Source organism: Seriola aureovittata, chromosome 10 (assembly GCF_021018895.1).
Source record: "Seriola aureovittata isolate HTS-2021-v1 ecotype China chromosome 10, ASM2101889v1, whole genome shotgun sequence".
Classification (NCBI taxonomy): domain Eukaryota; kingdom Metazoa; phylum Chordata; class Actinopteri; order Carangiformes; family Carangidae; genus Seriola; species Seriola aureovittata.
In genome coordinates, this window is record NC_079373.1 from 15,603,283 (window position 1) to 15,622,299 (window position 19,017).

Genomic DNA, 19,017 nt, shown 5'->3' on the forward strand with positions numbered 1-19,017 from the left:
CAGCTTTGTGGTCACTGTGCCATACTGCATAAATAACCTTGGAGCCGGAAGACAGAAAATATTAGAAATCCAGAGTCATTTCTAGGCCACAGCCTTGCAGTTTAGTCAGCAAATCTGTAGGGTTCATTCATCATATTCAGAAAATTCACTGGGCAGATAATTAATGGAGCAACTACGCGTACACAAAAACACATGAACATGCAGTCTTGTTGCTACAGGACGGGTGCTGTTTATGCCAGTGAACCCTGTCGTGCAGTTCCTTTTTTTTTTTAGTATAGCCTGATATGTTGAACAATAATGAACAATATGATATAAGGTTTACTCTGGTTGGCTGCTTCATACATATGACCAAAAGAATAGCGATATGATCAATCGGTGATAAATACTGTTAATAGGTCATTGATAGTGACTTGCACTGGACTGACCAAATGGTTTTATTATCAGGAACAAGATTTTTCAAATCTGTGTCTTGTAGACATACTGTATATTTGCTGAGTAGGACTGCTTTTTAGGAACACTTTTGTGCATCACAACATCTATGGATAGGCAGTAGATCTCATGCACATCAGATAATGAATCTCCAAGGAAACTATAATTGGGTGACCAGGTGTGGAGGATGCAGGCTGTGTGGATTTTTATTAAAGTAAAGCGACTCAACTCACTTCTGGATCTGTGATAATAGCTCAAGTTTTCATACAAAGGTGTTTGTTATTCTTGCCTCAACTGAATCACATTAAAACACATTGAAAAAATAATGTTTTTGACAAAACCCTGTGTTATGTCTAACCCTTATGTTTTTTATCCTATGCAACTCAAACCCATGTAGCTATAGCCATATAGCCTTCAGCAGATGAGTTGTGCACATCATGTTTGCTTTAAAGTACAGCAGATAAACTGGCGATCACAGGTTGGCTTGCAGTCTTTCAACATGCTACAATGTTGTCATGGAGTTTGAGATACTACAGCATGAGAATGTGCTGATCTTTGTGCCTAAGTGTGTGTGTGTGAGACTATATATCTGAAAGATCTTATATAAGACCTCAGTTGCACAACCACACAGTATTTTTTATGAGATAAGTTATCCGTTGTGGTTGCACCCAGACATGACAAAGCAGACACTTTGTTCCTTCTCTTGTCATGTGCCATGCTCCTGAGACTGAACTCTATATTATGGTGGGTGACATGTGCTTCTGAAATGACAGAAAGGTGACGGCATATGTGCAACCCCGACAGGTTTTCCATTGTTCTTATCTTGAACTACAGAGTGCTGAGGTACTGTTGAATAACAAGTCCATAATAAAACAGTAGGTAACAACTGGCACCTTATTAAACACTACAAATACATTTGATAAAACATAACATATAAATCGAACACCACATCCATAATTCTATATGACATCTTTTAAGTCTTTGATAAAACATTAACAGCACATATAAATACAACAAAGTCATACAGTTAATGTCCTTTTTGTCCCCATTTTTATACAAATAAATATGCTAACGAAGCTACTATGACTTTGTTTACTATAAGAAAAATCCAGCAGTTGCAATGAAAAGCACTGCATCAGTTGTTGCTTGTTTAAAGGGTCTTTGTGTTTCCTTCATCTTTTTGTTCTATTTCTCTTCATCTTCAGTCCGTGAATGAGAGCATTTTATCTTTCAGTCTAAACTGTCATGAAGTCATGAAGTGTGCAGGCAGTCGGTCCTCCTCAGGCCAGCAGTGTGGTGTGCCAGCAATTTCTCTTCGCGTGTTTAGAGTCAACAATCAAGATTAACTCCTGAGCGATTCATCAAAGAAGGCCAGGCGGTTGTGCGGCACCAGGGGTGTGTTCTCCCCAAGAACAGCCTCTGTGAAGTTTGGCCGTCTCCAGGCGTAAACCATACTGTTCAGGAAACCTTGCAGGGACACAGTGGCAGCCTGAAATATACAAAAATAGTGTTTTTTTTTCTTGCAACTCAGACATCAGATAAAAATTCTTATTTTCTCCTGTCATGTGAAATCTTGAAAATGTACCTGTATCATGTAAAGGCCAAATAGTCTGCGCTGTTCAATGTTTATCCATATCATAATTGTGGACATCAGAATGAGGATAAGCGCTGCAGGAGGAGGAAACAGAGTATCAGTCTGATGTTGAGTCAAAGCCAATGAAATTAATTACAATATCTTTAAATGCGTGTCTGTACCTGGTGTCCAACAGAATAAGATGACCATCACCATATTTCTTGCTGTAGAAATCATTCTTTTGAATCTCCTCCTTGAACGTCCGTCTCCTTCCACCGGAAAAAGACCATGATGCTGATGTCTTTCATACCATTTACCAACATTATAGTAAATGACCTGACACAAGAAAAAAAAAAGAAGAAGAAAAGATTACATTCTGCTCACACGTGTAAATAGACTTCCCAAGCCTTTAGATAGTATTGCAAAATTATAAATCTGAATTATATTGCCACAACTACAAAACTGCAAATAAAAATGTCCTCTTAAGATAGTGTAAATGCTTATGACTTACAGAGCAAGACAGCATCACTGGTATCACCACAAGGAAAAGAAAAGTTTTGATGAAAGTGTCATGGATTTTTTCCTGGTTAAAAAAAAAAAAAAAAAAAATCATGTTAGCACATACACACATTGCTTATTAATAGAAGCTGCTCTGCTTTTAAAAAGCAAATGAAAATGAATGTATACAGGGAAGCCTAGCTAAAAGCAAGTGTATAAAAGTGTGTCATGAGAGAGTTTTATACTCACAGATCCTGGGCAGGAGTCCCTCCAGACATGCAAGAACAAAATACAACTGAGAAAAAAGAAAAATCAAAAAGGTCAGAAACACAGGGGAACAGACCTATTTCATTTCTCTAACTTTTTGAAAGAAGTGACTTTGGAAGAAGTTAATCTTTGAAGGTTGTGTGCTCACCTGGTGCAGTACATGCTGTCACTTTGGAGGGTCCCGCTTAGTGATTTGTCAGCAATTGGAATCACCATAGCAGCTTTTATGAAGGGAGTGAGAACATATGCTAAGTATATTGCAATGGGGATCAACCTAAGATGTTGGACAGGGAGAGAGACAGAATTAAATTGCGTTTGTCAGGGATGATATCCATAAGGTCTGAAGAGGTGGTTTAATGAGTGGATTACAATATTTAAAATAAGTAACAAAACTCACCACACCATGGCATATACAGGTATAGCTACTATTTTCCGTCCATACTGACTCTGTAATCCAAGACAGATAGTGAGAAAGAAAGAAATGAATCAGTCCATCCTGACTTTTCTCCGGACAAATTATAATCTATGAACGTAGTTGACGACTCACCTGTCCGCCCTCATTCTCTGCTGGTGTTGCTCTCCATCCTTGGATTCCATTCTTCGACTTCCATGCGTAAACCACCACCAGCAGAAATGAAACAAAGTAAAATGTCTGGAACAAAACAGACAAACACACAAAGAATATATAGTGAATGCCAGATTTAGCAACATGTATTATGAAGCTGAAAGAATGATCACTTAAAAACATTTATTTTCATACATTAAATGCTGCTGCAGCCGTGGACTAGCTCAAAAACGTCCTTGTCTTACTCCATAAATCCAAAATCTGTTTGTTTCACTCATGAGGTTGGAGAGCAATATTCCCACCAAGTTCAGACACTTGCTCTTTGTCTTTATGGGGACATTTTTTATGATTTTTTGTGAGGACATTTTTATTATTCACTTTAGCTTGTAAAAAAGCTGCTTTACTTTAGTTATGAGAAGAAAACATGCTTCATGATGATCCATCTATCTATCTATCTATCTATCTATCTATCTATCTATCTATCTATCTATCTATCTATCTATCTATCTATCTATCTATCTATCTATCTATCTATCTATCTATCTATCTATCTATCCCCTCAGTAGTTTTTCATTATGGGCAAATATCTTAAATATCTTAATGAATAATAACTTCACTGCGGTACCTATTGGAGTCCATATATTCTGCATCCATATTAACACATGAAAAACGTGGAGGAAATTATTAATCTCAGGCTTGAACTGACTTCATTTCCAGGTCAGTCATTTCAGAAATGTAAACAGACACAGTTATTTTTAAACACTTGAACTTTTGATAAAGGCTAAATAGTTTCCATATCTACATCTTGAAACAAATCCACAACCCGAACTGAATGAAACTGCATAACAAAAACAAACACTGTTTTTGTTCTGACATTACATTCTTTTCTCTGTTTGTTTTATGTAAAATCAATGTCTACTCTGCCCTTAGCCCTTATCACTGTATTATATAATGTGAATTAAAAAAACTTTGGATTTAAGTTAATGCTGTCTCTGTAAGCCACAATAGACTTAAAGAGACATTATAAAAGTTTTGGAATGCAACACTTATATAAAACAGTAATTGCAACATGAAACATGCAGTGTCACCTCTCAGGACGAGGGAATAATAACGAACACAAGTGTTTGACTTATTTTACTGCTACAATTATGTGACTCCTCTCAGTCCCAAGTGGCTCTGGAAAGTATCATAAATCTAAGCAGATATTTTTAGCCAAGCCTCTCTTATTTTTGGCATATCTCACAACTTTCCTGTCATTGTTTAAGCAAATTAATCTTGTAAATTATTTATTTGTAAGGGTAAGAGCTTGGTCCCTCACCAATGACAGTGGCAGGCTGTATAGGCAGATCATTACACTGTTGATGGTTCCAATTTTGTTCATGACACTGGTGGAAATCAGGATCAGAGCAGCCAGGAGGTCGGCAAGGGCGAGCTGCACCAGCAAGTGCACCTACACACAAACACACAAAAATCAATATGTTTTCTGCAGCCTTTTAAGCTGCTGAAAACTGAGTCACTCTGTGCCAAAAACCTTGCAGTGATAAGGTGCGGAGCAACAAATAAATCGATAAACTATCAAACATATAATATATATAGCATTTTAACTAGCCACAAAATACAGTAAGGTAAAAGCATATTCCACCAAACCCAGACACAAGAATACAGACACACACACATTCACAAATACATACAACTTGACTCACCTGTTGTTGTAGATGCCTCCATTTCAATATGGAAACCACCAGGACAGAAAAACTCCCAATCACACTGCAGGTAATCAGAAATATGTGAAGTATTAAATAGCAGCACAATCATATCATATCAGAGAATTTGGTCATATTCTTGACCATGTGCATAAGATTTACAAGGACTGAGGAACACAAAGCCGACTGAGCTGAGGATAGATTTATTGGACAGGTCAATGACTGATGATGAGACAGACTGCTTTGACGGACAACTTATCTCAGGCACATGTGACTCTTGTAAAACGGTGCATCTTAACGCTCCGATAGGCTCTGTAAAAAACGAACGGAAGGCACTGGGGAAATGCTTTTTTCCCGCATTTTCTCCATCATCAGTTTGTTCTCTTTCCTATTGTTTTGCTTCATTTGTAACAAGCTAAAGAAAGAGAGCTAAATACTCATAAGCAAAGACACAACAGTATGCTGATTATGTTCACTGAGGGAATTTTTATAAAATTGCAGTAGCTGCAACTATTCAGTGAGCAACAATTGAGTGTCGAATATTTTAATTTCAGGAAGCAACATGGGTGGCAATGACCTAAATAGAAAAGAAACATGCAAAACTGAAGGTATTCAGAAAGGAAAAATAAGCCTGCCTCTTATTGCATGTTACCTTACAGGTTTGGCAGCTGTCATTAAATAGGCCAACTGTGTAAATACAGCTGGTAAGATGCATGCACGAGACTGAAAAAGTATGAGGAAGCATAGTACCTGGGAGTGAGTAACACTAAGTACACAGTAGAGAGAACATCAATCTGAAAAACAGAATGCAAACATGTTTTCAGAAATGTATGGCAATCATTTCCCTCCTAAAGATTTTCATTTCATTCTGTAATATACTCGAAAGTATTCAGTGTAATACCTACCTGATCTCCACTCAGTGTACCATTGAGCTCCATAGTAGATATCCAATAATCAATCTATCCACACGTCACACTCTGTTTGTGAGCAGCTAAATAACCTGTCCCCATAACAGGTCTTTTTGAAAATGCCTTTTCCAATCAAAGCACACCTCTATAAACATCTGCCCCTTGTCACGTGCTGCTGTTTTGACTCCACCTGCTGTGGGAGTGTGCTTGTATGTCTGCATTTGTACTGTAGATGTCTTAGTGTCACTGCAGTACTTTGAAATAAGAATCCCCAGGTGGAATAGGAATATTCTTTGTCTTACCACCCGTCTTTCAAGATATAAAGACAATTAAGGCAGGCAAGAAAACAGTGAAATGTAATTTCCTCTGTGCTATTTAGGTAGTTACCCTCTCTTGATTATTAGAGCCAAATTTCCTACCAAAATAACAGATGTATGTGCCCTCATCTGGCCCACTGTCAGGCTGTATGTTTATCATCTACTCTCCAGACAATTTCTTTACTTGCATTTCCAGCCTTAGACACACAAACTCTTTCTCTCTTACACACACAGGGCTCTAAAGTGCAGTGACTCATTCATTTAATTTACCTGTTGATGTCAGGCAACCAGGTAGTAGGTTCACAGCACACCCTCATATGATAAACGTTTGTATTAAAGGGACATCTAGTGGTAGGAATCAGCCTTGCATATAATATCGCGAGATGAAAACAATTTTTTTTTTGTTGTCTTTTCCATTGTGTTTAAATATATCTCCCGCAAAATGGTGATGCAGGGTATTCTATATAAAGAGAGGAGCTTAAATGTGTCGGAAAAAAAAACAACAAAAGTGTATTCAAAACGTCGCCGTGTTCAGGTGTCAATGTGTGTGTTGATAAAGTTGATTCAAACTGATGACGTCGTGGATTCCACGTTGGCCCGGACGTGGCAGTACTCCTGAATCACAGCAACCGGACCAGTGTGAAATCATCACACTTTGCCCCTGCCGTTGCTAATATCAGTGCTATTTCCATAGATTCAAACATCCACGGTCAGTTATGGGGCTCACCATCTCGTCAATCTTCGGCCGGCTCTTTGGCAAAAAACAAATGAGGATTTTGATGGGTAGGTGAAAGCTTTGTTTGGCTAGCGTTTGTCAATGGCACGGTTTTTAGCTTTAGCTGTAGCTAGACGAGTAGTTAGCTAGTTCTAGATGAGCTTTGGTAATGCATTTCTAAAACTTTTTAAGTATAACATTGGGATAGAAGATGAATTAAAACACAACTAAGAGCAATTTGATTAATTATTGTTTGAAAAAAAAGGTCAAGCTAATTTCACCACCAAGCGTCACTGTATGGGTTCCGTGTGCTTTTTGAAGGAAGTTTGGCAATGTAATCTGCCAACGGCAACTGTATCCCGAAAACGGCTTAAATTTAAATACATTGTATTTACATAATGATATCTTTTATTTAAACGAGGTTTGATTGGCGTTGTCATATGTGTCTTTTATCGAATAATTTCTTCCAAACTTCCTAACGCGAACTTAGTTGAAGAAAAGCCGTTTATTGATAATCTACTAGAAACATGTTCACGCTAGGTTTTATTAGTTAACCTAATCTGTTAGACGGTAACTGGTTATGGCGCTGGCCTTCTTTTCCTTATTTCGGTTAGTAAAATGAGTATTGGGTAACTCATTTCTTATGACGTTAGATGGACAACTGTCATTGTGTTGCGTTAATGTCCAGCTCTATTTCCGGTCATTAAGGGTGTGCTATGTTCTCGATCGAGTAAAAACGTTCATGTTAAAATCAAATTTAATAATTGTGGGTTGTTTTTCCCTTCATACTAATTAATGAAAATGGCTCAGTAGGCTATAGACGATTATCTTTTTGCAGTCGCATGTACTCTGTTATTAAATGTCCTTTGCTGTCTGACGATTACACCTATAGGAAAACGCTTGTTATGTAATTTAGAGCATGTTGTTATCCATAGCCCTGGTGTCCTCTTCTGATGCAATGCAAATGTCAATTTTAACCATACTTCACTTTCCTGTAGTTGGGCTGGATGCTGCCGGAAAAACGACTATCTTGTACAAACTGAAGCTAGGTGAAATTGTAACCACCATCCCAACCATTGGTAAGTGATACATTTACCTTTCAATTTATTTTTGTTCCATTTGATTGTTTAACATGTGCCTAACATTGATAATACAAGTGTATTATTAAGATCTTTCCCCTCTCTTCCCTCTACAAAGGTTTCAATGTGGAGACAGTAGAATACAAGAATATCAGTTTCACTGTATGGGATGTGGGTGGCCAGGACAAGATCAGACCCCTCTGGAGACATTACTTCCAGAACACACAGGTATGAGTGTGACTGTCCCAGTGCTGTGTAACAGCAAACAGCAAATGGCAGTGTCAGTGAGAGGAAGTAGTTATACACAGCTCTCAAATACTTTTACTCCGACAAGTGAAGCTGTTTCAGTACAATATAGTACAATACTTTGATAAACTAGAAGTCAGACACCCAAGTATTGTACTGAAACAGCTGCTCCCAGTAGACTGGAATAGTTCTATCTTATGTATGTGTTTGTCAACAAGTGCTCTCTTTCTTTCTGTCTGGCTGTATTATTACTGTTTATTAAAGTAGATGAATATTATGTTCACATTAAAAAAACAACTTCTATTTCACACTGCCAGCACCTTATCTTTTTACTGTTGTTAAGATTGGTGCAGTTTCAACATATTAATGAAAGATGCACATCTTCCACATTTTTTAAAAATTTTTAATTTCTCCAAATGTCTCAAAATCTTTGTAATCTACAGTAATCAACAGTGTTTAATACCTGTACATTCATCTTATTACTAAATTATATTCAGAACTAAATCTAACCTCTTCACTGTTTATCCCATGTAGGGCCTCATCTTTGTAGTGGACAGTAATGACAGAGAAAGAGTGGCAGAGTCTGCAGAAGAGCTTTCAAAGATGGTAGGTATTTAATATGTTTAGCTCAGTAGGGAGTAATGCATTATTAGTGTGCACTGTGAGTTTCATAATTTTAGATTATTGTCATGACATGAGGATAAGATATTTCTGACTTGGTTGTCTCATTTTGTGACAGGGTTAAATCAGAACAAAAAGTGTTATTGTTTGTCCCTCCTAAATGTGGAATGACCCTCCCACAGCAGTTACAACATCAGAGTCACATTATGTTTTCTGGACTTTCTGTGTGTTGTTTGTGTCATGGAACATAGTGAAACTGGATGACAATTCTTCAAACTGCAGGGATCTGTATATAGGACAACTGAAACCTGTACAGTATGTTTGTCTGTGCCTTAGGGAAATGTAAAGACTCAATAATCTTGTGAAGAGAATCTCTTCATATGAGGATTGCATGGTTAACCTCACTAGTTTTAGGATTCATAGTTTTTGGATTTTTTTTAATGTTGAAATATTTTACACTGGATTATCGGTTCACATTTTCTAAGTTCATTATATTACATGCTTGTTTTCATTTTAACCTTGAAGTGCTCTAGACCAGCAGGAGGGCTGAACATCAAAGCCAATTTTTCACATGCAAAAAATGTCCCTGGTCAGACTTAAACCAGGGTTGTTCTGTTGATGTAGTTCGCTTCTTAGACCCCTAAGCCTCCAGAACATCCCAAAACTGCCCTTTTTGTATTATTTCTGGGGCATATGAACCACTATTAGTGTAACAACTTTTGGCTGTCCTCTTATTCAGTCGTTTGCATCTTTGCAGCACATATTTCTAATTATATCTGTATACAGTTGATGTTTTACTTCTTTACTTCTAACTTAATTAGGCTTTTTGAGAAATTCTTGTGATTAAAATAAATAAATAAATAAAATCACAGTTTGATCTGTTTTTAGTGTTTTGGCCCTAACATGAAGTCTCACGGTTGATAAACTCTGTTTTCTGTCCCTCTAGTTGCTGGAGGACGAATTGAAAGATGCCGTTTTGCTGGTGTTTGCTAACAAACAGGACCTCCCCAATGCCTTATCAGTCAGCGAACTCACAGACAAACTTGGTCTACACGCCCTCCGCAACAAAACTGTAAGTTATCTGAATAGAAACACGATCCCCACTCCTGCAGTATAATTATATTTTCGAAGTATATGTAGAGCTGCATTCATAGTTTCCTAATTTAAACCATATAATCTCTGACTCCACAGTGGCACATTGAGTCAACCTGCGCCACCCAGGGCACTGGGCTGTATGAAGGACTTGACTGGCTATCCAAAGAGCTTTCCAAGAACTAATAAAGGATTGGCTGGACAGATGAGAGTGAGAGAGACTGAACACCACAGGACAGGAGAGAAGGCACAGACACTCAATCCAGAAACATTTGGTCTTCCAGCAAAAGGACAAGGCTGGTGGACAATGTAATCATCTTTGGGAAATTTTACTATCTCATATTTCTTATTTTGTTATCAATACTATGACTGTTTTATCTCTTGACATAGTCGCTACTTTTCTCTCTTTGTTTCCAAAATCTTACATGGCAACAAGTTGTATTCCAGTTGCATGATGAGCAAATGGCCTATTAGGGAAATTTCATGGAAACAATGAATAGAGTGATGGGAGTTGTTTTTCCACTTGACACCTTCGCTCCTGTCTTGGCAGCATTTGCAGTAATCAACCACTTGTATAATTTTTGAACTTATCGAGCCTAGGTTGGGGGGATATGATAATACAACCCTAGAGTTTTGGGGAAGGACGGCTTGTAGGCTGCCACAAGCTGTTCAGCTCTACAACCCCTCGTGGATATTTGACTCCCTTGCAGACCTGGCCCTTTGCTCTTCACTGCTGTGTCCTCAATCTTATGCCAAATCATTTCTCTAAAGGTCCGTATCCCATAGAATGAGAAAGACGACGATTGCAGTGATTTCACAGATAGATTTGATTAGTATTGTGGAACCACATGGCCTCCCAGTAAATGGGTCCAAAAAGGAACATTGTGCCTTCTGGTCCCTCTTAACACAAATCTTAGTAATCCATTCTTTATCTCATTCTTAGGTCATGCGCCCTTCTAAGATGCTTTTGTGAGTTTTTTGCTTTTGAAAGATAAGATAATGCAATAGGACACTTCCTTTTGTGCTGCAACATATTCTGTGGTGCAGCAGAACCACACCAGTGCGAGTGTAGTTTGCTTTCTTACAACTTGACTTTACTATCGACCAGGATTTTATCCTGTTTGAACATTTGTGACCTTTCTTTAACAACCACCATGGAAAAGGATTTAATTAAACTTTCAGTTCTTCTGTCCTCTGTGACCATAAATCTTTTTTAACCTATAAGGAGGAAAGAAGTGTCTCTTCAGTTCTGACACAAGGCCAGTGTCAGCACGATTCAGTAAAGTAGCATGTTTTTCTGTTGTTTTTGTTTTGTTTTGTTTTTTTTGTTTTTTTTGGGCAGTGCTGAGTTTGTTGTACCAACTGATGGCAAATACTGTATTATATTCTACCCCTTTTGAAACACAAAAACATACCTGCCCATCGATTTATTTGGGTATACATTCCAACCTTTGCTTGCAGATGCTGGAGCTGCCACTCTTGAAAATTATTGGCTAAAAATATTTTACAAAAAAAGCTCTGAATAAATCCAGTGTTTAAAAAAAAAAAAAAAAAAAAAATGCTTGTTTTGGTCTCCACTCATTGACAATAAGCAGTTCTCATCTTACCTGGACTTGAAGCTTTAACCCAGTCAGATATTATGAAAACATTTTCTGACTACTTTATTCACAGAAGGTGAAAACAAATCGCACTTTCCTAATTTTCACATTTTGTTTCATAACTCAGTAAAACACTCAGCTTGCACACTTTTATCAGGAACTGCGGTTGACAAGAGGAAGTGGGTTGTACAGCGATAAACTCTGTTTAGGCTTGTTACAGATGTGTCCTTGATATGTCTTTGGTTAAGTACCACTCACTTTGAAACCACTACACTTCCTACCACATATTACATCATTAATATATCTTTGTCTAAGCTATCTGTACAGCAAACTATACTGCTTCTGCTGTCATGTTGAAAATATCCCCTGGCAGGCAAGCTTATTTTGAATAATAACTGAAAGGTCATAGGCGTACATAAGCTGTTGTGTCTCTCTTACAGCTGTAAACTAACAAGCGGTGAGTTCAAAGCAATACATCAGAAATGCCAATCAATGCTATGTTAGAGCAGGATACTGAGTCTATACGAACTGCACTGCAGTTGACCTTTATTCTGACCACTAATGACACTGAAAGACACCTGGCAGAAAAATGCAGAGCGAACATGTTGGCATGTTGCTCTAATTTGCTCTGTGTAATTCTACTACATGTTAAAAGTCAGTAAATGGTTATTTACTAACTTTAGAGGCTGTTGGCTTTTTAAGACAATAGAAAGAAAACTAAAAAACTTTGCTTTTTAATTAACATCAAAGTTAAGAGCCAAGGCCACACATGCACACAGACATTCAGAATAACACCCTAATGGCTTCTGCACAGATGTAGAGTGAATTAATGAAAGACATCAATTCTGTATAAGGCCATAAGGAAGATATCATTTTAACCAAGGGGGGAAAATTGTCAAAATAAAGCACTGCTAAATCTTAAAGAAAAATTTCCCCTGTCGGTCAGGTTGGAGGATATGTGGAATACCTTAAAATAAGATTAAATGATCTGGGAGACGTTGCTCTCTGAAGTGTGAGAGAAAATGCACATGATACACAGTATCAAAGTGTAAGAAGCTAATGCTGCCAATCATGTATGAATATGTTGCAAGCATGATAAAACATCTTATGTAGGAGGAAAACCTATTGATGAATGGATGTAAAAAATGTGTTCACCTTTACTATGTGTATAAACAGACACTTCCTCTGTGGCCAAAACTCACCATGACGATAACCAGGCCGTGGCATAATTGTCACAGGATTTGATTGGTCCTTTCTGTCCTGATAGAGTGATGCATTAACAACACCAGACTTAGATTGATTTCATATGCAAAGCACTGTTAGACTTGTTTAATATTTCCTGTTGCAAAACCATTTTATTCAACATTGATATAGTTTTATGCTCCAATAATCTCTGAATTACTCTTATAATGTGAAACGCCAAATTATATTCAGACTGCAAAAAAAAAAAAGAGAAAAAAAAAGCATTTCTAAATTGTCTTTACTACAAAACATAAAACATCTTTTGCTTCTTAGCATGGATATTAGATAACATTATGCAGGTCACACCTGGGGATGCTTACCATGGAACCCCACTCTGTCTGCCCTAAAATGTGTAGCCATATACTTTTCTCTTATAAATGTGAAGACACAATCTTTATTTTTATTGAAATAACAGTTTCACCCTGAGATAGACGCCAATCGTCATCATGCTGTTCCCATTGCTGCACTGCAGGGGGGGATATGTCCAGAGCCAGTTCCATGTGTGTTAGTTTTTTGTCACTTTTGGTCATTAAGATGAAGACTTTCTACCAACATTAAAATTCAGAGAAATACGCTTTTTAAAATGATTTCTCAACAGCTGCTTCTTTCAAAGTCATCATTCCACTCATCTACAGTAGTATCGTTTAAATCTGTTCAGATATTAGGAAGTGAGAGATCAAGACCAGGATAGATGAACAACCATACATTGTTCTTGCAGAGTAAACACAAACCCTATTGGTGTTTATTAACAGTAGTAAAATCATGTATAAAGCTTTAGCAGGCACCAGCTAATTAGGGCATTCATACACAGTGTTTACAAGTGAAGGTATAAGCATTATATAATAGGCTTGCCATCATGTGTGAATGTCTGTTCTAATGTATTTATGACAGCTAATCAGGCTTAGCAAAGCTGGGTCAGCACAGTTTTGTTAGTATGTGTATCTGTAAGCAGCAGAGTGGGTCACCATTGAGGAGCACATGTGTGTTCTGCTGCTTTCATCACCTTTTTCCTTCTCTTCCCTGCACTCTTAGTTTATGAAAACATATTCATGGGATTTATAACTTCACTGTGCAACATAATCAGAAAGGTAAGGCTTTTTTTTTTTTTTAAATCCTTCATTTTATCCGGCTCAATATATTTTCCAGACACAACTAGACACACAAGTACCAAAATTGTCAGTTTAACAAGGTGTATCTTTGTCAAAGGCCCTTTATTAGTGGCCTGCAGTACCTCATTAATTTCAACATGAAAAGAAGGTGATATGAGGCTAGTTGGGGCATAATCCTTTATATCTACAGTGGGATAGTGAAGGCTGATCTTGGGGGTTTCCTCTGGTGCAGAATGATGCCGACGTTGAACCCGCACATACCAGTACCACAACCTTCCTATTCCCAGGCCAGAGAGAACCTGGTGAAGGCTATCCCACCCAGACTCCTGTGTCTGCTTGCTTGTGGAGGAGTAGACTGTCGCTATGAAGGACCAGAGTGCTGGAAGTTAAACCAACAGGTTATTCGAGGCCTTTTCTCCTCCTGGTAAGACTGTTGGACTACAGTATCATAGATGTTGCTTTTTTATGTGATATAGCAAAAAATAAAAATAAAACAAGGGTAAATGGTAGTTTGATGATCATGAACTTCTCTCTATCCTAGGGTGACAGATGACGTAATTGCCATGGCACGACCATCCAACCATTTAATTGAGAAGTACAACATCATAGATCAGTTTCGAAGGTAATCAGTGTTCATTATTATTCCTGCAGTACTGTATTTTTGTTGTTCTCCTGTGTGTCTGTGCAGTGTGTGGATATGCATGATACAAGAGTAGTTGTAGGAATCATGAGCCTGGACATTGTCTTCTTAAGTAACAAGTAGTATTACTTACACAGCCACACACAGTCACCTTCATAATTTTGACTTTTTCCCAGGCTGAACATCAGATCGGTCATCAACATGCAGTTCCCAGGAGAGCACGCTCACTGTGGACCTCCCCTAGACTCTGAAAGTGGATTTACTTACTCTCCACAGATCTTCATGGACAATGACAGTGAGATCTCGATACATTAAATACACAACATAAAAGTTGTAATTAGGTATTTGTGTACATTTCCCTGATGAGACAATTCATATTAACACTCTTAAGACTGCACTGACTGTCCTTTTTAAATCAGTACCAATCACAAAGTGGGAAATGTGCATTAACAGAAACAGTCAACAGTATCCATGGGCCAGTAACACTGTGTGCTGAGTTTTCTACAAATACAGTTAATCCATATGAATTTACATGTTGTTGTTGACATGTTTATATATATGTATTCATGTGTGCACATATTTGTATATTTGCAGTTTACTTTTACAACTTTGCGATGCCGGATTTTGGTGTGTCCTCTCTCGTTGGCATAATTGATGGGGTGAAGGTTTTGGCCTTCGCAGTGAGGGAAGGAAGAGTGGCTGTGCACTGCCATGCAGGCTTGGGCAGGACAGGTAGGAATAAACAAACAAATCATATCTGCTGTTCATGTAAACACTGTGTTTGTCAGCTTGTGCACATGTAATGTCCTCATGTGTATTCACTGTGTTTGCCACTGTGTTTTTGCTGCTCAACAGGCGTGCTGATAGCCTGTTACTTGATCTACACCCTGCGCATTAGCCCAAGTGAGGCCGTCCACTACGTGCGGATTAAACGGCCTCGCTCTATCCAAACCCGGGCACAGATCAGCCAGGTGTTTGACTTTGCTCGTTTGCTTGGTACACAGCTGGTCCAATACCCCGACCTCAGCCTGCGGCATGGAGCCCCTTTCACCCTGCAGCACTATCTAAACCGTCAGGCTCTACTGCTGCATGGCCAGGAAGCACGCACCCTCAGACAAACACCAAAGGTGAGTACTTGATCATTTTACTACATTAATCTTGCATCATGAACGTAGTTTACCTCCTCCTCCTTTCTGACGGCCTCTTCACCATCTCTTAAGGTGGTGTACCTCCTGTGTGTGCGTATTTCCTGCTTAGCCCTGGGTCTCCCTGCTCCACCCGAGGTCCATGCTGAGCTGGAAAAGAGGTCAGCACTGAGGACCCTGAGCAGGACTGTGAGGGAGACTCTGGTGGCCAAACAGTACTTGCCCTTGCTAAGGGAGGGCCATAAGGGCTCATGGGTGAGCTCAGGGTCCGTGTTCTCCTGGGATGAGCCGCTGGGATTCTTGGAGAGGAAGAGAGAGGTCCTGCTGGACAAACGCAGCTACAGTGACTCTGACCTCAGCAAGATCACAGTAAATGAGGTTAAATTTCATTATGCAACCAGACTTACATAGATGAATTATCCGTATTTCTTCTGTTAAATCAAATTGATCATTGAGGCTTTTCTCAATTTGTTGCATTCTGTCCTGAAGGATCTGGAGCCGAGTCCACACTGCACCCCAGCTTTTGGAAATGAGAGACACTGGTGTGTGGAGGATCTCATACGACCTGATCTGAGACCAGTTAGTCCGATCTTTGCCACCCTTTCACAAGGTCGTAAGACCTCCAAAAAGGAGTCACATGCACTCAACATCCCGGTTTCCAGCATGAAAACAAGCAACAACTGTGATGAGAGTTTGAAATGTGCAGCGAAAAAGGTGCTTCCCAAATACAGCTCCAACATTGAGGTAATTACGATTCCTGCTGTGAAAAAAAAGCTGATGATAAAGAAAATGTGAATGCATTAAAACATTGTGATCTCTGTCATATAAAGTTGTGCAGAAATCCAGATAATCCATGCCCGACCTCAGGGGCCCGTGCTGTTGCTAAGGCAATGGCAGAACAAGGTCCTCCAGGAGAAACCATACTGCAAAGGTCGGCTCTGCTGCAGGTAAGGGAAGCCGTGGTGTGAAACTATTTTTAACAGCAGAACATATAACTTTGATTTTGACCTCTAAAATTGACTTCACTCATCTTTTCAACAGGAGGAGCTGAACAGTAGTGACTGTGGATGGGCTCTGATGGTCACTGAGTCAGATCCTCATGTTCTCAGTTGTCTTTTGTGGACCTGGCTGGAGAAGTTAAGGGTGAGTGCCACAAAACAAGAAGCCATAATGCCAGTAATCTCAATTTGTCCAGGAACTATGACGTAATAACATTGTTTCAAAACCTAGTATGTGGCTGGACCACATATGGTCATGATTATAGGGCTAGCCTATAGCTAGCATTGTTGCAGTCCAGCCAAAAAAGACCCGTTGATATTCTGAATTTCAGTTTGCACTTCCCATACTGTCTTAAAAATTCCTCTCTCAATATTTATGCTTCCTCCAACCTAATCCAGGAGCCTGTTCTGAGTTCAGAGGATGTAGACAGGTTGTGTATTGGAGCCAAAAACAGGAAACCTCTCAGTGTGCTCAAGAAGGTAAGGACACACATGCAAAAACCTTTGTCTGTTGTTTGCACTCTTTGCACTCTGTAACTCTTTTTCAATATATATATTTTAAATATTATTGCAGCCACAAAAACACACCATCTATTGTCTGTTGAGCTGTGTGGGTACAGTGACCAGCCTGTGTCCACACAGAGAGGATGCAGTGCTACAACGGCTGATTCGAGCACTTACAAGGGTAAGACTATAGAATCATATCATGTCTGTGTGTGTGTGTGTGTGTGTGTGTGTGTGTGTGTGTGTGTGTGTGTGTGTGTGTGTGTGTGTGCTGCTGCAACACTTTAATATGAGGGCGTAATAGTGAATTTGATAATTGCCTTTTTTGTTTCTTTTTACCAATAGCGCCCCCAAGAGGAAATGGGAAACCTTGCAACTTTGATGAAGCTCCTGAAGTCCAGTTTGAGAGAAACCTTCCACAACTGCAGATACCTCATGAGGGGCTGCAGCACCAATGCTACACTATGAAGAAAAATCCATATTAGAACAACAATTTTCACAGCAGTTTTCTTTTTAAAAAAATGTCAGTATTTCATCCAGGACACCTGATTGTGGACAAAGTCAGGAGGTGTAATTTTCATGGTCGACATTTTTGACATGTCACAGGAAAGGCTCAGGTGTAAAGATGAATTATATTTAGCTGCTTCAGTGTCAGGCTGCTCATCACTGTCACACTCGCCATGACCCACTGGGACACTGAGAACAGAATGGAACCAAGATCAATGTTAATAGAAATACCTTAGTAAGATGTTTCCTATTGTAACAGGTTAACATGTCTGCTGTGAAAAGGCTGATAAGGACCAGTCTTAACCTTTTTGCAGCCCTAGGTGAGGGAATCCCCATATGCATCTTACTGTTACCACCTAATTAAATCTTCGTATTTACAAAATGAACACACAACAAGAACACAGTGGATTTAGATTCAAAACCAGCTGGCTTTATATTTTTAGATACATCAAATAAATAGCTAACTTTGCTAAAATGTAAATAATGATAAATAATAATTACTATGATATAATAACGATAATTATAATATGAATTCCTCTCTCTGGCATGCCGGTGACAGTCAGAGCCAGAAGCATAAATCACAATCAATCATCATCAGTTGCTCATATTTTGACATACTAAACCACTCATAAGGCTCAATGCATGCATGAAAATGTAATGGAGCATAAGATGACTGTTCATTTCAAGCATATACAAAGTTTTTTCATTAAGTCTTGGCTGATTAAGAATTTGTTTTTACATTCATATAATTTTGAGCATTCATTGCCCTTAATGAACAGTAGGTACAACTATTAAACTTGTGTGTTTACAGATTAAGACTCAGATCCAACCCCCTCATATTTGAACATTAATGTATCCTTGAAACCACGATCAAACAGCCTATGAGCTATGAAAAAAAGAAAGAAGAAAAAGAAAAAAAAAATCAGGTGTATGCAAATGGTGGGACCTTTGGCCTAATCCACCTATGGCATGGGGCACTTCTGCATATTGTCATGGAACAGTTGTTAAACATGAGATAAAGCCCCCAAATTAGAATTTGAGACACAATACAATGTTTTATTGTAATGTATATTGTTGAATGTCTACTTTAAATAGTAGGTAATCTACTGTACCTTAGTACAATCAGATTAAATCTAACCGAACTGTCACAGTGGGACCCTCTGGCCTGTTACAGCCTTTTATACCTAATAAATCATTTACACCATCTCCACACTGTGCTTTATGTATTCACATTTTGTGAATTCCTACACTGTTCACACAC

At 38.6% G+C, this 19,017-nt stretch overlaps 3 protein-coding genes across 5 annotated transcripts; 2 read left to right on the plus strand and 1 right to left on the minus strand.

The window, feature by feature from the left end:
* Positions 1 to 33: 33 nt before the first annotated feature.
* Positions 34 to 6,035, minus strand: si:dkey-30c15.2 (uncharacterized protein LOC558938 homolog). The gene is made up of 12 exons (XM_056387476.1): positions 5,941 to 6,035; positions 5,786 to 5,829; positions 5,036 to 5,099; positions 4,651 to 4,782; positions 3,315 to 3,419; positions 3,165 to 3,214; positions 2,916 to 3,041; positions 2,750 to 2,795; positions 2,514 to 2,585; positions 2,185 to 2,338; positions 2,015 to 2,097; positions 34 to 1,918 (listed from the first exon to the last, which is right to left on the minus strand). The coding sequence occupies exons 1-12, from the start codon at positions 5,971 to 5,973 to the stop codon at positions 1,772 to 1,774; spliced, it is 1,056 nt and encodes a 351-aa protein (XP_056243451.1). The 5' UTR covers positions 5,974 to 6,035; the 3' UTR covers positions 34 to 1,771.
* Positions 6,036 to 6,853: 818 nt separating this feature from the next.
* On the plus strand, positions 6,854 to 11,206 carry LOC130176188 (ADP-ribosylation factor 4-like). The gene is made up of 6 exons (XM_056387132.1): positions 6,854 to 7,043; positions 7,974 to 8,054; positions 8,173 to 8,282; positions 8,835 to 8,906; positions 9,868 to 9,993; positions 10,113 to 11,206. Exons 1-6 carry the CDS (start codon positions 6,977 to 6,979, stop codon positions 10,197 to 10,199), a joined length of 543 nt encoding a protein of 180 aa, XP_056243107.1. The 5' UTR covers positions 6,854 to 6,976; the 3' UTR covers positions 10,200 to 11,206.
* Positions 11,207 to 11,347: 141 nt separating this feature from the next.
* Positions 11,348 to 18,963, plus strand: zgc:77752 (uncharacterized protein LOC393862 homolog). 3 transcript variants are annotated; one of them, XM_056387128.1, is made up of 13 exons: positions 11,348 to 13,941; positions 14,195 to 14,386; positions 14,504 to 14,584; positions 14,779 to 14,897; positions 15,197 to 15,334; positions 15,458 to 15,729; positions 15,823 to 16,125; positions 16,237 to 16,491; positions 16,578 to 16,694; positions 16,789 to 16,890; positions 17,145 to 17,225; positions 17,320 to 17,430; positions 17,595 to 18,963. In XM_056387128.1, the coding sequence occupies exons 2-13, from the start codon at positions 14,196 to 14,198 to the stop codon at positions 17,715 to 17,717; spliced, it is 1,893 nt and encodes a 630-aa protein (XP_056243103.1). In that variant the 5' UTR covers positions 11,348 to 13,941; position 14,195; the 3' UTR covers positions 17,718 to 18,963. The 3 variants fall into 3 exon arrangements, with proteins under 3 accessions (XP_056243103.1, XP_056243102.1, XP_056243105.1); XM_056387127.1 differs by having other exon boundaries at positions 11,348 to 14,386; XM_056387130.1 differs by having other exon boundaries at positions 11,348 to 14,386; positions 15,823 to 16,116.
* The last annotated feature ends 54 nt before the right edge of the window (positions 18,964 to 19,017 follow it).

Bases quoted from the DNA above. Each gene is read 5' to 3' on its own strand.
- si:dkey-30c15.2 (XM_056387476.1), bottom strand. From the start codon at position 5,973: ATGGAGCTCAATGGTACACTGAGTGGAGATCAG. The intron at 3,042-3,164 runs GTGAGTTTTGTT...CCAACATCTTAG, and splicing joins CCTGTATATGCCATGGTGTG to GTTGATCCCCATTGCAATAT. The intron at 2,796-2,915 runs GTGAGCACACAA...CTTTTTTCTCAG, and splicing joins GACAGCATGTACTGCACCAG to TTGTATTTTGTTCTTGCATG.
- zgc:77752 (XM_056387127.1), top strand. From the start codon at position 14,196: ATGATGCCGACGTTGAACCCGCACATACCAGTACCACAACCTTCCTAT. The intron at 14,585-14,778 runs GTAATCAGTGTT...ACTTTTTCCCAG, and splicing joins ATCATAGATCAGTTTCGAAG to GCTGAACATCAGATCGGTCA. The intron at 17,431-17,594 runs GTAAGACTATAG...TTTTACCAATAG, and splicing joins TGATTCGAGCACTTACAAGG to CGCCCCCAAGAGGAAATGGG.
- LOC130176188 (XM_056387132.1), top strand. From the start codon at position 6,977: ATGGGGCTCACCATCTCGTCAATCTTCGGCCGGCTCTTTGGCAAAAAA. The intron at 7,044-7,973 runs GTAGGTGAAAGC...ACTTTCCTGTAG, and splicing joins ACAAATGAGGATTTTGATGG to TTGGGCTGGATGCTGCCGGA. The intron at 8,055-8,172 runs GTAAGTGATACA...CCCTCTACAAAG, and splicing joins AACCACCATCCCAACCATTG to GTTTCAATGTGGAGACAGTA.